The 14,676-nt window shown below is 37.7% G+C and overlaps 1 protein-coding gene across 1 annotated transcript; it reads right to left on the bottom strand.

Annotated features, from left to right (window-relative positions):
- Positions 1-5,060: 5,060 nt before the first annotated feature.
- On the bottom strand, positions 5,061-11,962 carry LOC114280866 (protein PIR-like). The gene is given in 10 exon segments (XM_082917997.1): positions 5,061-5,299; positions 6,326-6,532; positions 7,655-7,862; positions 8,422-8,465; positions 8,468-8,491; positions 8,494-8,547; positions 8,633-8,720; positions 9,384-9,527; positions 10,939-10,992; positions 11,891-11,962. Coding segments are annotated over 9 exon segments (732 nt in total). The 3' UTR covers positions 5,061-5,299; positions 6,326-6,488.
- Positions 11,963-14,676: the final 2,714 nt, after the last annotated feature.

Below are 14,676 nucleotides of genomic sequence, written 5' to 3'. Positions count from 1 at the left end.
AGTCAAACTAGTCAAAGGCGAAGCTAATCTGGAGAAATCTCTTACAAACCGGCGATAATACCCAGCTAATCCCAGAAAACTGCGGATCTCAAACACACTCTTAGGCTGTACCCAATCTTGCACTGTCTCTGTCTTGGATGTATCAACAGACACCCCTTCCCTAGAAACTACATGGCCTAAGAACTTTACCTCCTCTAGCCAGAACTCACACTTCCCAAACTTAGCATAAAGCTGATGGGCTCTAAGTAAATCAAGCACCACCCTCAAGTGTTCCTCGTGCTCTTCCTCTGAAGGTGAATAGATAAGGATGTCGTCCACGAAGACGACTACAAAACGATCTAGAAATTCCCGGAATATCCGGTTCATCAAATCCATAAAAACTGCCGGTGCATTGGTGAGCCCGAATGGCATCACCAAAAACTCATAATGGCCATACCGCGTACGGAATGCCGTCTTCGGAATATCCTCTTCTCTGACCCTCAACTGGTGGTAACCCGATCTCAAGTCTATCTTAGAGAAACAACGGGAACCCTTCAACTGGTCAAACAGATCATCTATACGAGGCATAGGATACTTATTCTTAACCGTAGCCCGATTCAATTTCCGGTAATCTATACAAAGTCTCAAAGCACCACCTTTCTTTTTAACAAAGAGGGCCGGTGCTCCCCAAGGCGAAACACTAGGACGTATAAAGCCTTTATCTAGCAACTCCTGGAGTTGGATCTTCAACTCAACTAACTCAGCTGGGGCAAAACGATAAGGTGCCATAGAAATCGGCGCTGTGCCGGGCACTAAGTCAATAGAGAATTCAATCTCTCGATGCGGTGGCAAACCAACAAGATCCTCGGGAAAAACGTCCGAGTACTCACACACCACCCTTGGCAACACAATCTGAGTCTCACCGTCCTCACTAATCGAGAGGTTAGCAAGTAGACCACTAAGCTCACTCCGTCCTCGTGGAACATACCCCGGTGGCAAAACATTACCAACACGGTCCCCCAGAAAATGAAAACACTCACCATTCACGGTACAACAAGTGACTCTCTGGCGGTAGCAATCAATAACTGCCTGGTATGACGATAACCAGTCCATACCCAAAATAACATCGAAACCTCTCATAGGCATAACTACAAAGGAAAATGGGATTCTATGGTAATCAACCTCTATATCACAACCCCTAACACCGTGTTTCAAAATCAATTCACCCCCAAGAGGCGACACTACACAAATAGGAGATGCTAACTGTGCTAACTCCAACTCCAAAACAGATGCAAATGCAGCAGACACAAAGGAATGAGATGCACCCGTATCAATCAAAACATTAGCAACCGAGTTGCAAAACAAGAAAGTACCTCTCACAACAGATGGAGCCGGTACACGATCCTGCGTGGTAACAGCATACACGCGCCCAGATGACCTCTGATCAACCTGCTCACCCCTAGGAGCATAAGATTGCTGCACCGACTGAGACGATGAAGCCCCCTGATTGGCCCTCGAGGCCTGACCCGACTGAGCTGGCTGTTGACCCTGAATCTGCCTCAAACCAGATGCACCAGGTGTGCCACCCAACTGTGGGCAATACCTCTTCATATGCCCTGGCTGACCACACTGATAACACGAGAGTGGCTGGCCTCTACCCTGACTTTGGCTCTGAGATCGAGCCGCAGATGATGCTGCTCTCTGCACTCCTCCCCTCTGAGGACAAACTGGAGACTTGTGGCCCAGCTGGCCACACTTGAAGCAGGTAATGTCTCCTTGACTGCCTTTCCCCGAACTAGCACTCGGCACAGGAAAAGTCGATCTAGAAAAGCTACTCTGAGACTGTTGGGGATTAAAGCCCTTCTGTCTCCTACCATCACTCTGACCATCCTGACTCCTCTTGGAGCCCTTCTGTCCATCCTCCTCCTCCTGCATCATGATTTCCATGTGGGCTGCAGCATCAACCAAACGCCCATAATCCCGAATCATAGTTCCCCCAACTCTCAGCTTGAGGCCACGCCTCAACTTCCTCTCAAACTCAATACAACGGCGTTCCTCAGACGCCACCAATTCAGGTGCAAACCTGGACAAACTAGTAAATGCAGCCTCAAACTCGGCCACTGAAGAACTCGACTGCTTAAGCTGGCAGAACTGGTCTCTCAGCTTCTCCCTAACTGCTGGAGATAAGAACTTCTCCTGGAAAGCATTCACAAAAGCCTCCCATGTACCTCCTATACGCCCCTTAGTGAACTTCCACCACTGACCCGCATCCCCCTTCAACTGGAATGATGCCAAGGTCACCTTCAACCCCTCGTCTTCGATGCCAAGCATCTCAAACGTCTTCGTTGTCTGTTCGAGCCATTCATCTGCCTTAAGCGGCTCTTTAGGATCACCCACAAATTCATCCGGATTAGACCGGAAGAACTCCCTCTTCAGAAAGGAAGGTCCTGCATCCGCAACAACAACCTGGGCTTGATTCTCAGCCCTAAGAATGCCTACTGACTCCCTGAATGCCCCTGCTATCTCTCGGGCTAAAACGCCCATAGCCTGCTGGCCTACTGGCTCGGCCACATTGGCCTGGCCAATTCCCTCATGAACTGCCGGAATCTCCTCTGGCACCGGTACCTCCTGCCTACCCGGCCTACCACGCCTACCGCGTCCTCGTCCTCGTCCTGACATCCTAATAAAGGAAACAAACAAAGACGTTAGCACATTAATAAATGTGCCGAAACTAAACACTCGCGTCCTAATGCATTGGACAAAAATAATTCATTCCACGTAAGCACATAATCACATAAGCACCTACGAATTTCATTCCTGGATAATAATAGTCCCGAAGCGTTACTATAGTTCCGGTTGGAAACAGCATTGATCAAGTGCCTTTCCAACAAGACTACTAGAAACTCAAGGGTCCAATTAGCATCCTAGAAACTACGTTCCATACCCACATAATCACATAAACATGCTATCATATAAGCACATAATAGTACATCTAAGTCTCTATCAAGCGAGACGAACCCATTGTGATACTAATCACTTCCCACGTACCCAAAGTATTCGAACCCGGTACGCTCTGATACCAAGTTGTAACGCCCTCAAATAAACCCATAATAACCATAACATTAACATGCATTTATAAAAGAAAACGAATCATTTGAGTTAGTCATCAGAGTATTCTTATTGAAAGACATCACATGTAACATCCTGCAACATCAAAAATAAATGCCCTAAGGGCTTACATCTTTCCAAGCTAACACTTGGACACAAAAAGGATGAGTACTAACTCATTTACAAGTTAAGCCCTAGGCTTGAATGTTTACATGAAATCTCAAAATAACAAAATAAAACCTATAACTAAAGACAAGTCTTCAAAATCCCAAACATCAAATCCTTCCAGGCTAAGTCCGTGGAGGTAGCTTATCACCTGAACCTGAAAATGATGTTCCCATAAAGGGTGAGCCACAGCCCAGTAGAAAAATACTAAACCAAATATAAGCATTGAATAAAGCCATAGCATTCAATAGATGGTTAACCAAGATAATCAATTTTATCATTAAACATGTCTAAGACACATTTCACTTTCCATTATTATCAACATGGCTCAGAACCTGGCCAAACTCACAACAGTGAATTATACATCATATTCACATTACTTCCAATATCAACAAAACAAATGAGACTCATGCTCATATCAAAACACTTCATACTTCCCATTTGATACACATTTTAGTGCTGTATCAATAATCATGTAAAAACACTTCAATATAATAAGCACACATAAAAATGGTGCTAATGGAGTCCATCCCCTATCTCCTCCCAAACGAAAATCCGGTTTAGAGGTCCATCCCCTATCTTCCCCTAAACCGTGGAGTACATCCCCTATCTCCTCCCACACAATATGCAAATGCAATGCTCAACCAATACACATATTTTCAGTATTAATTCAATAGTCAAAATTAATGACTTAACCAATGTGATTAGTTTCAGTTATTCCTAATCCACATGCAATGTCTACAACAATCACGACTATCCTCCACCGATAGCCCAAAACAGTTATTTCTAGACTGGAAATAAATATATCAACAATTCAATAGGTGAGTGATTTAAATCATCCAACTACACCATTTAATCAATGAATTCATCAATTTCATGAATTTAACCAAATTCCCCCAATTCCCTTAAATTAATTTTACAAATTTATTAACAAATACAACTAGGGTTTTTCCCAAAATTATCTAAGTAACCCCAACATCTTAAAATACCAAAACTTAGAATAAAGCTTATAAAATAGAGTAGGAAATCCCTACCTTGAAGATCACAACTAAAATAGAGAAGATGAAGATGATGACCCAAAATCCAAAGTGCTCCAAATCCTCTCTTTTTCAGATTAAAAGAAAGATCTCGCGAAGCTCTACCTTTCTTCCAAAGGAACTAGGGTAGAAAACCACAAGGAATAGATCAAATCTTAGAGAGAAGGTGAGAGTAGAGAGAGAAACTCTCAAATGGCGGTTTTTAAAGGTTAAGAAAGAAAAGGTAGGTCAAAAAGTGATCCAAAAAGTGAAATCACGGACTGATATAATCGACTCTACGCTCGAGCGTAAGACACAGAATCATGCTCGAGTGTGAAGAAAGCCGCTCGAGCGTCATTTGCACCCTTCCAGAAGTTTTGCAGGCGCTGGTACCCGCTCGAGCGTCAAACTCCCCGCTCGAGCGGAGGAGCAAAAACAAGGGATCACGCTCGAGCGTAAAAACTACCGCTCGAGCAGAAGAACTGCAGAGCAAAATACTGGGGGATGGAAAATCACGCTTGAGCGTCAAGATTCCCGCTCGAGCGGAGAAGCAACAACGAAGGGACCGCTCGAGCGTTAAAACTTCCGCTCGAGCGTGAAGGCCAAAATCTGGGCATCACCTATTTGCATCCAAAATCAACCAACCTGTAACAGACCCGCCCAACACAACCTATACTTCAAATACAAAGAGATTAAAGGACAACAACAACCAATAAGTAATGACAGGATCCACAGAACCTAAGTCCGGATACAATAATTTAAAGAGAAAAGACCGGGGTCGCTATAATAAAACAAAAATAAAAAAGGCAACAGAGATTGAAGGAAGAATCAACTTAAGAACCTTTCTACGGCGCACCACTTTGAAATGCAGAGACTGTGTTTTCAAACTTGATGCGATGTAGCGGGGCACCACTTTGCTTAATGGCGCATGCCTGTTTGTCTTCCAGCGGGCAGCGGGCTTTCAGCATCGAAAACACATGATTATTCAACCTCCTTGCTTTCTTCATTGCTTCTAGTAGGGCTTCCCACCCCTTTTTCGGAAAGTAGAATTCAGTCAGAAACAAAAACAAAAAAAAGCCAAATGCAACAAAAGAATTAATTATCATTTTATTGGAATCAGTTTTACATGACGGTCAGAGTTAAAATTCATTTCAAAGATGACTCAGCTGCTCATGTTTGGACTGCTAGATGAATAGTATTTAGTTTATAATTTCCTAAAAATAAAAGAACATCAATATTACGGCAGGAGATTTTAAGAATATGTTGCTTTATGTAAAGACACTGATTTTCATATTAGTTCTGTAATTCCGATTTCATAAATATATATATAAGAAAGAGTAATGATAGTCACATTCCACTCTTAATCTTCCTGCACTTTCTGCACTCCTTTTTTACTTAGTCCCCTCGTCAACCTATTATTTTGAATGTCTCAAATACTCAAATACGCACTAAAATGCGAACGCCACACATTATATGAAGTTAGCACATATATAGGCTTTGTACTCATCAACTGTCCCTTAAATCTCTATTTCTATAGTGAGCACCAAAATAAATGCCCATTAGCCAAGTTAATGAAATATTATTTTGATACTACATATCTTGGCATCTCATCTAGATTAATCAAGACAATAGACTGCTGCTAATGAAGATAAACTAAAGCCTTTGCTGTATTACACCTAGATCGACATTCCACACCTGAAATTCCAGCAAATGAAAAATTTCAAAAATACACCTAAATGGACATCTTTTCTGGTTAATCACATGAAATAGAATGAGAGTCCTTGAAGCAGTAAATGACAGTTAGGGCTGCAACACTGGTACACTTGGTGACTACTCAAACTAGGGCAATGATCCCCCCACATATAAGAACAGTTAGAGGAACCATTGAGATGGAAATACAAGCTACAACACAATAAAAGAGGTTGACATTATGAATAGACTAGCATTCAAAGTATACGCGGTAATATCATGAGGTAACAATCAACAAGAATAAAAGAAAATCAACAATTAACTATGTAATTGAGGAAGTAATTATATATAAAAGACAATGTTTATACCTACACAGAAGGAGCATACTTCTGAGTATGCATAATTGGTGTAGCTTCCACTTCTGCAACATTGAGGACTTGGTATGAAAAATCGAACAGTTCAAAGTGCAGTTGTTGGCCAAGTAGGTATATTATAGTACAACCACCCCAGGCTACTGAATCACCTAGCACTTCATGATTGCTTGGTGATGCTTGAACAGATCCCTCCAGATACTCCTGTAGTTGAGCCTCATCAGATTAGGAACACAAGAAGATATCTATTACGTTTTATCTTACTACAAAACGAGGTACACAAACATGAAACAATCAAATTGCTAGTTACTGAAAACTCAAAGTTCAAAATTTTTCATATGGTACTACTATAAGAGCAATGTATATTTTCAACCAAAATATACAACCAAAGATTATTTAACATAATTGTCAATACTATTTATGAAATAAATAATGAAGTTGTATTTGTTTATCAGCTTAAGCATTTTCCTGTTCCATTTCCTGCTCTCTTCCTTGACTAAACCTAACCAGACTTTCTTTCCTCAATTAAGAAAAAAAGCCACCATAGGAAATGAACATGCATGAGGAACTCATCCTACAACTGGACATAGTCACCTCAAACATAGTTACTTAGACCAGTCACACCAAACACACCCAAACTTTGAGGCCACCATTGACCTCTAAACCTTTCTCACATTAATAACTCTGTAACCACTTCTCAAGGAGGCCCTTTTTTATGAGTAGAATATTATTGACAAAGCACCAAACAAAGGTAAACCCTATACACTCAAAAAGTTTGGATCTTGTAAGCTATACATACATGAGCAGTACAAATCTTGAATAACCTTAACTGAAGACAACAGATAATGGACAACCATTTCTTATCCAAAAAAACAGAAAGGAGCAAAGACTGTTTCAAACTACGTGTGGGTAGCGTAAGTGAAACACTAATGTTCCCAAAGTAGAAAGAAATCAATAAAGAAATAGTATGCCTGCTACTATGGTGAACACCAAGAACATAAGAGCATCTAAGCTTATTATAGTGCAAAGCTATGTCAATAAAGTATATCACACTAAGCTTCAAGAAATGATTTATAGAGAGGTTCAGATTAGTTGAAAAGTATATAGTTAGCACTAAGCTTCAAGAAATGAAAAAATATCCATGTTGAGTATGCAAATAAAATATTGTCGTTTTAAACTATCAAATATCCAGACTAGTTATTAGATTTCATTCGGTAGTTGATATCCAAACAAAAAAATAATGTGAACTTAGAAAAAACATGTGTACATAAATGAAGCTCCCCAATAAACCATTCATTCAAGGAGAGATGGTAGGCAACTACGCACCAGCAGCTTCTGCCTGTTTTGATATGGTGTAGAATGCTGTTGGATTTGAGAACCCTGGGTTTGACACAGCTGTAGAAGTTGCTGATTTGAAGAGAGTGACTATAGGGCTATCTCCCCCATCTTGGGACTGCAATATTTGCCCATCTGCACTAGGAATCAAGCCTAACCATGGGGCTGTTTGCATGAAATGCGTGATATCCACTTCTCTCTGTAGCACATGTGAGACAAGAACTGTGAGAAGCTTGCAGTTAAAAATTTGATCACTACATTATTACAAATCAACTTAGTAAGCTCTGATCTAGACTCTTCTATCAAATAACGTAGCTATTAATCAGACATTTGAGATCGTTATAATTGACCAGATAGGGAGAGATGCAATTGATCATTATAATTTAGTCTTTACAGATTAAGCAATCATATCTCTCCCTATCAATCTATAAAGAGTAAATTGCATTACAAAGAAAAAATAGTTTTTCATGTCATCAACAAACTTTTGTATGAGAGTAGAGTGCAGAAACTTTTAACTTAAGCTCTTTGCTTAATTGTTCTAGTGTGTACCTATAAAGAGACATTTATACTACTATTTTCATTTAATTGGATTCAATATTTTACCGAATAATCTCAGTTATAAATTCAACAAATACACTTGGTCATCCGACATTTGCCTGTTCACTAATTTAATATATATGTTAGTGCAATGAAATTTACTTCCCACCCTCTTATGAGGTTTTTAAAGGTATAATGAAAAAATAATGCATGAAACTCACCAGAACAATATGAAGAAGCCCCATCCAGTATAATACGCTTCCAACTCCTTTATTCCACGAAGAACCTCTGTTTGAGTTCTGATTTTGACACCCAGTTAAGATGTTCTTTGACAAGCCTCAAACAACCTAATGTACATACAAATAAACTTCAATCCAAGGAAAAGATACGACTTAAATATTTTAGGCAAAATTATATTCTACTCTGAGCTACCTGTTACTCCTCCATCGAAAGGAAGAAGTCCAATTGATTTTGGCAATGCATCTTGCAGTCCTGTAATCATTGGTTCAAGGGTAGTTATCTAAAACAGATCAGCCAGAGAAAGTTAGAGAAAACCACAACTAGAAATCTTTGATGGAATCCAGACAAGAGCAATAAATAATCCATGGCATATAAGAGGATAAAATCCTTTCAAAACACCGTAGTTTTAGGGGTTTGGTAACTGTTGATGGTATTTATGTCAATGTAATGCTGTACTCATTTCAATATATAGCTAACCCTCTAGGTTAAGCTCTCTCATTCTTTTGATAATATTTCTCTCTACTTTAACATCATATCAAAGCTCAGTTGAGAGACGTCTTCGGTTCAAGTTTCTCCTCTGGCATTTGGTATTCGGTCCCCGTTTGGTTTCTTCTTCTCTGTTTGGTTGTCTGCTTCTCTTTCTATTTGGTTAGCTGTTTACATCTCTACGTGCAAGATGAGATTGCACGTGAGGGAGGGCATTGGATAGCTTGATATACATTGTTGGGCCCATTTCCTAACAGCTTAAGCTTTTAGGACAATTGGTGACTTAACAAGAGATAGCTAATGAAATCATAAGTTTGCTATTAATCAGTTGTTTACAACACAATTCATAACAAATAAAACAAATTCAATAAAGGTTTTAAGGGATGCATCAAGATAATTATTCAAGCTAATAACCATCATCATTCACCAAACACACAAACTGCATAACATTACATACCTTATTCGATACATGATCCAGGAGGTCACGGATAAGCCAAGGCAATGATCTAGACCCTAGAAACCTGACGAGGGAAAACATGTGAGGTATTCCAAAGAATCCACTGTGTAACCGAGCAAAGCTTTGGTGTGCAGAATTTAGATCCTATCATAACAACAAAAATGGGTGGGAAAATGAAATTTCAGCCATTTAAGAAAATTAAGATCGCAACACAGTTGCTCAGGTTTATTCAATTACAATAAAATATGTATAAGACAGAACCCAGAAATATAATTTCTGTTCATTCTTTTTCAGTTCATACTAGGGTATTTATGATGTGTGAATGTTGACACACCCTAAAGCTTTTAAAGTGCTAGTTGCAGTACAAATATGATTAACTAACTGACATGAGACATAAGATTACATGAGATGATGATACATAGGTTGAGAAAAAAATGGCAAGATTCTTAAGGTTTCTTCCTTTATATACCTGGTTTTGGCACTTTGGCGGGTTGCCTGCAATTTAAGAAACCCTATAGCCAGCTACACTTGCTCTCTATTCCCTTTCCTTATCATCGTATTGCCCTTCTCCTGTTGTTTTTTTCTTCTCCCATACTTATCCCTCTTTTCTTTCCTAACCAAGGTTAGGTAGTGCAGCGAATCTCATAGGTTGGACAGAAAACTTTTCCCCATTATCCAGGGCAAAAAGGAATGAGGGATCAAGTAGCTCACTAAAGAATTTCATAACCCAAAAAAACAAAAAAGAAAGAAAGAAATAGTAAGATAAAACAATTTTAATAGGACAGGTGCAAACCACAGAGCAAGAGCATACCTTGCTGCCCAACTTTTGTAATAGGTAAAAATCGTCTCACACAGCTTTGAAACAAATATATCAAAACAATGATCCAACTAAAAAAGAAAACAAAATATTCACAACTGAATAAAATACACGTCATTGAGACACTCATAGTGAGTTTGAAGCTCGGAGTGGAGATTTTTTGTTCTCACAAACACTTTCTTCTTTTTCTTATCTACAATTAATAGAACCTGCCATACATTTTCTAGAGGCAAATTCCATATCCCCAAATAAATACTTTAAACTTTTGTTTATTAAATTCAATATTTATTTGACCTTCGTTGAACATCGTTCTTAACCTTTAGCCATTACCGAAAGACCTCGAACGTGTTCATTTAATCAATTGTTGATCTTATACATATATATAAATGTGTGTGTGTGGATGGGTTTTAAAGTTTGTTTCCAAACATTTCATTGCATTTTATAAAGTTTTTTTTTTTTTTCTTTTTCATTTCCCTTATGATTCAAAACTTTTCTGAAACTTTTCCATTTCAAAGCTGACCAAATGGAACACCAAAACAAAACTTCAATCCTTGCTCACCTCCATTAAATATTAGCTTTGATGCTGGAAGTTCACCAAAAAGTTTCAGATTGTATGACAAGGGAAAACATATTATATGCAGATTTTCCATGCACAAGAAAAACCTCCACAAAATAGACAAAAATCATCAAAGAATCTTCACAAGAAAAACTTCACTTTTTTCAATTTTATTCAATCACCTCAGCTTCAATTTCATCATAGAGAAAGCGTTGCTTGAGAATAACTAATGCTTGCTAAGCAGAATCATTATAGATGTCAAATGGCATTAAAACACTCTCCAGAAGACCTGCAATTTGGGACTCAATCATATGATCCACCAGCATCCAGGGAAGAGAGCATTCAACAGAAAACTGCACATGCACAACATACAAGTTTCTGTCAATCACATGGAGAGAAAGCATATCCAGATAACATGGAGGATACACACACACTTTTTATGAAGTAATTTTATTCAACCACGCCAGATGGGGCATATACCAACAAAAGAAGAAAAAAAATTAAATAAATAAATAAATAAATAAAATAAACTGTAAACCCTCTCCAAAAGAAAGCTCTCCCAAAAAATCTAAAAGAGCAAAAGATGTTTCACTAATTTTCCCCTAAGCCAAAAGTGAAACTACGATATAAAGTGGCCTTTAACCTATGTATTGATATTTCACTCTCTTGAAAAGTAAGTGATGCCGTGCCAGAAAGAATAGTACAGCTCCTACACCAGATTCTCTTTGCCCCATATATATATATATATATATATCTTCCCCAATCTATCTGCTAGCTTACAAAATAAGATAGTCAAAGGCACAATGTATCAAATACCCAGAAATTGAAACCGTAAAACAAGTAAGGTGCATCAAATTGACTCTAAAAATGGGTCAACAGAGTGAGAGTTTCACGCAAGAGTAAATATACAGAAATTGAAACCCTAAAGCAAGTAAGGTGCATATATAACTCTGCTTATTACAAATATATATATATATAATAAAAAAAACAAAAACAAAAACTGCACATACATATATATTTATATATATATATATGAACACAGAAGAAGTATAGATTGTGGGAGATAGAGCGAGAGACGGACGCACAGACAGAGTGAGAAGCAGAGCGCGAAAGCGAGAGAGAGAGAGAGAGAACCTGTGATGTGCAGCTGCGACGGTGGTGAGTTGCGCCGGTGGCGGTGGCGGCGGTCGTCGCAATGGCGCCCATACGGTAGGCTACGATGAGAGGGGCTGATTTGTGTGAGATTTGGTGAGGTGTGTGTGTGATACACTGTTGTGAAGTTGTGAGTGATACACTGTTGCCAAGCAGATCAACGCGCGGGCAGCAATAAAAGAAGTGGCGCGGGTTGAAATTTCAACCTTTTAGTGACTAATCTAAATTTTAGTCGGAAAGGGAGTAAATTATGCCGACTAAAATCTTTTGGTAGCCAACTATCACTCAACAGCGACGAACATTTTGGTCGCTAAATGTCACCTTTCGCGACTAAGTTACAATTTAGTCGGGAAAAAGTAATATTATAGATTAAATTTATTTTTTTCACCTGAAATGTACACTAACAGCGACTAATCTTCTATTTAGTCGCTAAAAAATTAAATTTTGCCAACTATTGAAATTTAGTCGCCAATTATAAATATTTATCGACTAAAATATTTTGGTAGCTATATATTTGAACCAATGCCGACAAAGTAATTTTTAGTCGCCAAAATTAGTCGACAAAGGTGCATTTTTTTGTAGTGAATTCTTATTTCCCGATCTGCTAAAAAGCAGGCCAGTGTCTCTAGATCCTCCACTGAAGCTGAATATAGAGCCATGGCTCACACTGCTACTGAGTTATGTTGGCTTCAACAGCTTCTCAAAGAGTTGTCCATCTTTTGTTCACCTTCCCTTATTCTTTGGTGTGATAATGTCTCCGCTATGGCCTCAGCTTCAAATCTAGTCTTTCATGCATGATCAAAACATATTGAAATAGATTGCCATTTCATATGTGAAAGAGTTGCTTCTAAACAGATTTCTCTTTCTTATATTCCTTCAGTTGATCAGGTTGTTGACATTTTCACTAAGCCTCTGTCTTCTTCTCGGTTTCATTATCTTAAGGACAAACTAATGGTGCTTTCCAGCCCCATTGGTTTGCGGGGGAACGATAAGAGTATTGAGGAAGACTCATCTCAGCGTCAGCAGCTCAAGCTCAAGCCAGACTCGTCTCAGCATCAGCAGCTCAAGCTCAAGGCACGAGTGCAGCCAACAGAGAAGCCAACATATAGCTCAGCTCACACATGTGATAATAGATATGGTTATGGTTAGTTATATTGGTAGTTAGTTAGATTGTGAATTAGTTAGTTTGTTTTGTAACAAACTCAGTGATAATACACTGAGTATAAATATGTATAAACTCTCATCAAATGTTAAGTAAGAAAGATTTTTTCATAAATCCTATTAAAAAATACTGGATGATCATTGTCAACGAAGTGACAAACATGAAAGAATCAAGATCACAAACTCGTCTGCAAGAAACAATTCGGGTTGGATTTGCATCTAAAAACTCATAGCCTAACTAAAATAAAAGATCGAATAAACTTACAACTGAAAAGAGTTTTGTCAAATGGGATTGTCAATAACAAAAACTTAACAGAAATCCTCAAATTAGTCTAACTTGGTTATTAAAAAATAAGGCAAAATATTAAAAAATAATTCCAATGGATAATCTAAAACTTTTCAGTGAGGTAGAGCTATTTGCCTATTTTTTAATATTAAAAAATAATTGCAATAGACCATCTAAAATTTTCCAATGAGGTATAGCCAATTGCCTATTTTTTTAATTTTTTTTTTCGCAAATTATAAATTCATCCCCTAAAGTTTGCTTAAAGTGCAGATTGCCTCCTGTGGTTTAGAAAATTACAAATACCTCCTTGTTAGAATTTTTTATTTAACAAAATTAACTAAAAAAATGAAATTCATAATTGTTCTCCCATACAATAATAAAATTATCTAAATTATTAATTCAAACATATTGCTAACATTATTAAAAATTGTTAAGTGACTTGATGATTTATTAATAAAAGAACGATTTGTTATGAAATTAAAAATCTCAGGGGGTGGAATGTAATTTTTAGAATCACAGGAGGCTATTCGTATTTTAATCAAATCTCAGGAGGTGTATTTCTTTCTTTTTTTCCGCTACTTTTTGCTAGCCAAATTTAGCTATTCAAAATCACTAGCTAAACATTAAAAAAATTATTTACTCCTCAATTTCCTTCTCCCTCTCTCTTCCTTTTTTAATATTTTCATAAAAAAACATTAACAAAAAAAAAATAATCTTAAAGGTGCATTTATTAGCAAAATTTTTATGATCAAAATTACTATCCTTTTATGATCAAAATTTTTCTCTCAAAAATTAAACTTTTTTGGCACCAAATTATTTTGATCTTAAAGGTGCATTTATTAGCAACATTTTTCAAAATTGTCCCTAAAAGTTTTTTTTTTTTTTTTTATACACATCGAGAGGACTTTTTAGATGTGACGCCCCAAATTTTAGGAACATCAATAATATAATACAACAATACACCGGGATTTAACTAGCAGATACACAACATTTTTAGCACAAAATACAAATAATTACACTAAAAGAAAATATTAATAATAGTTACAGATAATATTTTTTCAAGTCTTTAATTACAGATCAGTTTCTTGATACAAAAAGATCATCCAAAATACAGGCAATAGAAAATCTAATCTCTAAGGCAGCCATGGTTCCTCAAAGCTTTTAGGGATTCCATTCTCGGTGTAAAACTCGCTTTTACCTGGCATAAAACGCCATGAGCTTGGAATGCCTTGTAAACACACACACCCAGTCCATTTTGCCATTCCAAATACACAAGTAAAATAACGGCATGATCATAATATACAACAAAAATAATAATTAA

Source organism: Camellia sinensis, chromosome 1 (assembly GCF_055761805.1).
Source record: "Camellia sinensis isolate YWXY chromosome 1, ASM5576180v1, whole genome shotgun sequence".
NCBI classification, from domain to species: Eukaryota; Viridiplantae; Streptophyta; class Magnoliopsida; order Ericales; family Theaceae; genus Camellia; species Camellia sinensis.
This window is presented reverse-complemented; position numbering and strand designations above follow the sequence as displayed.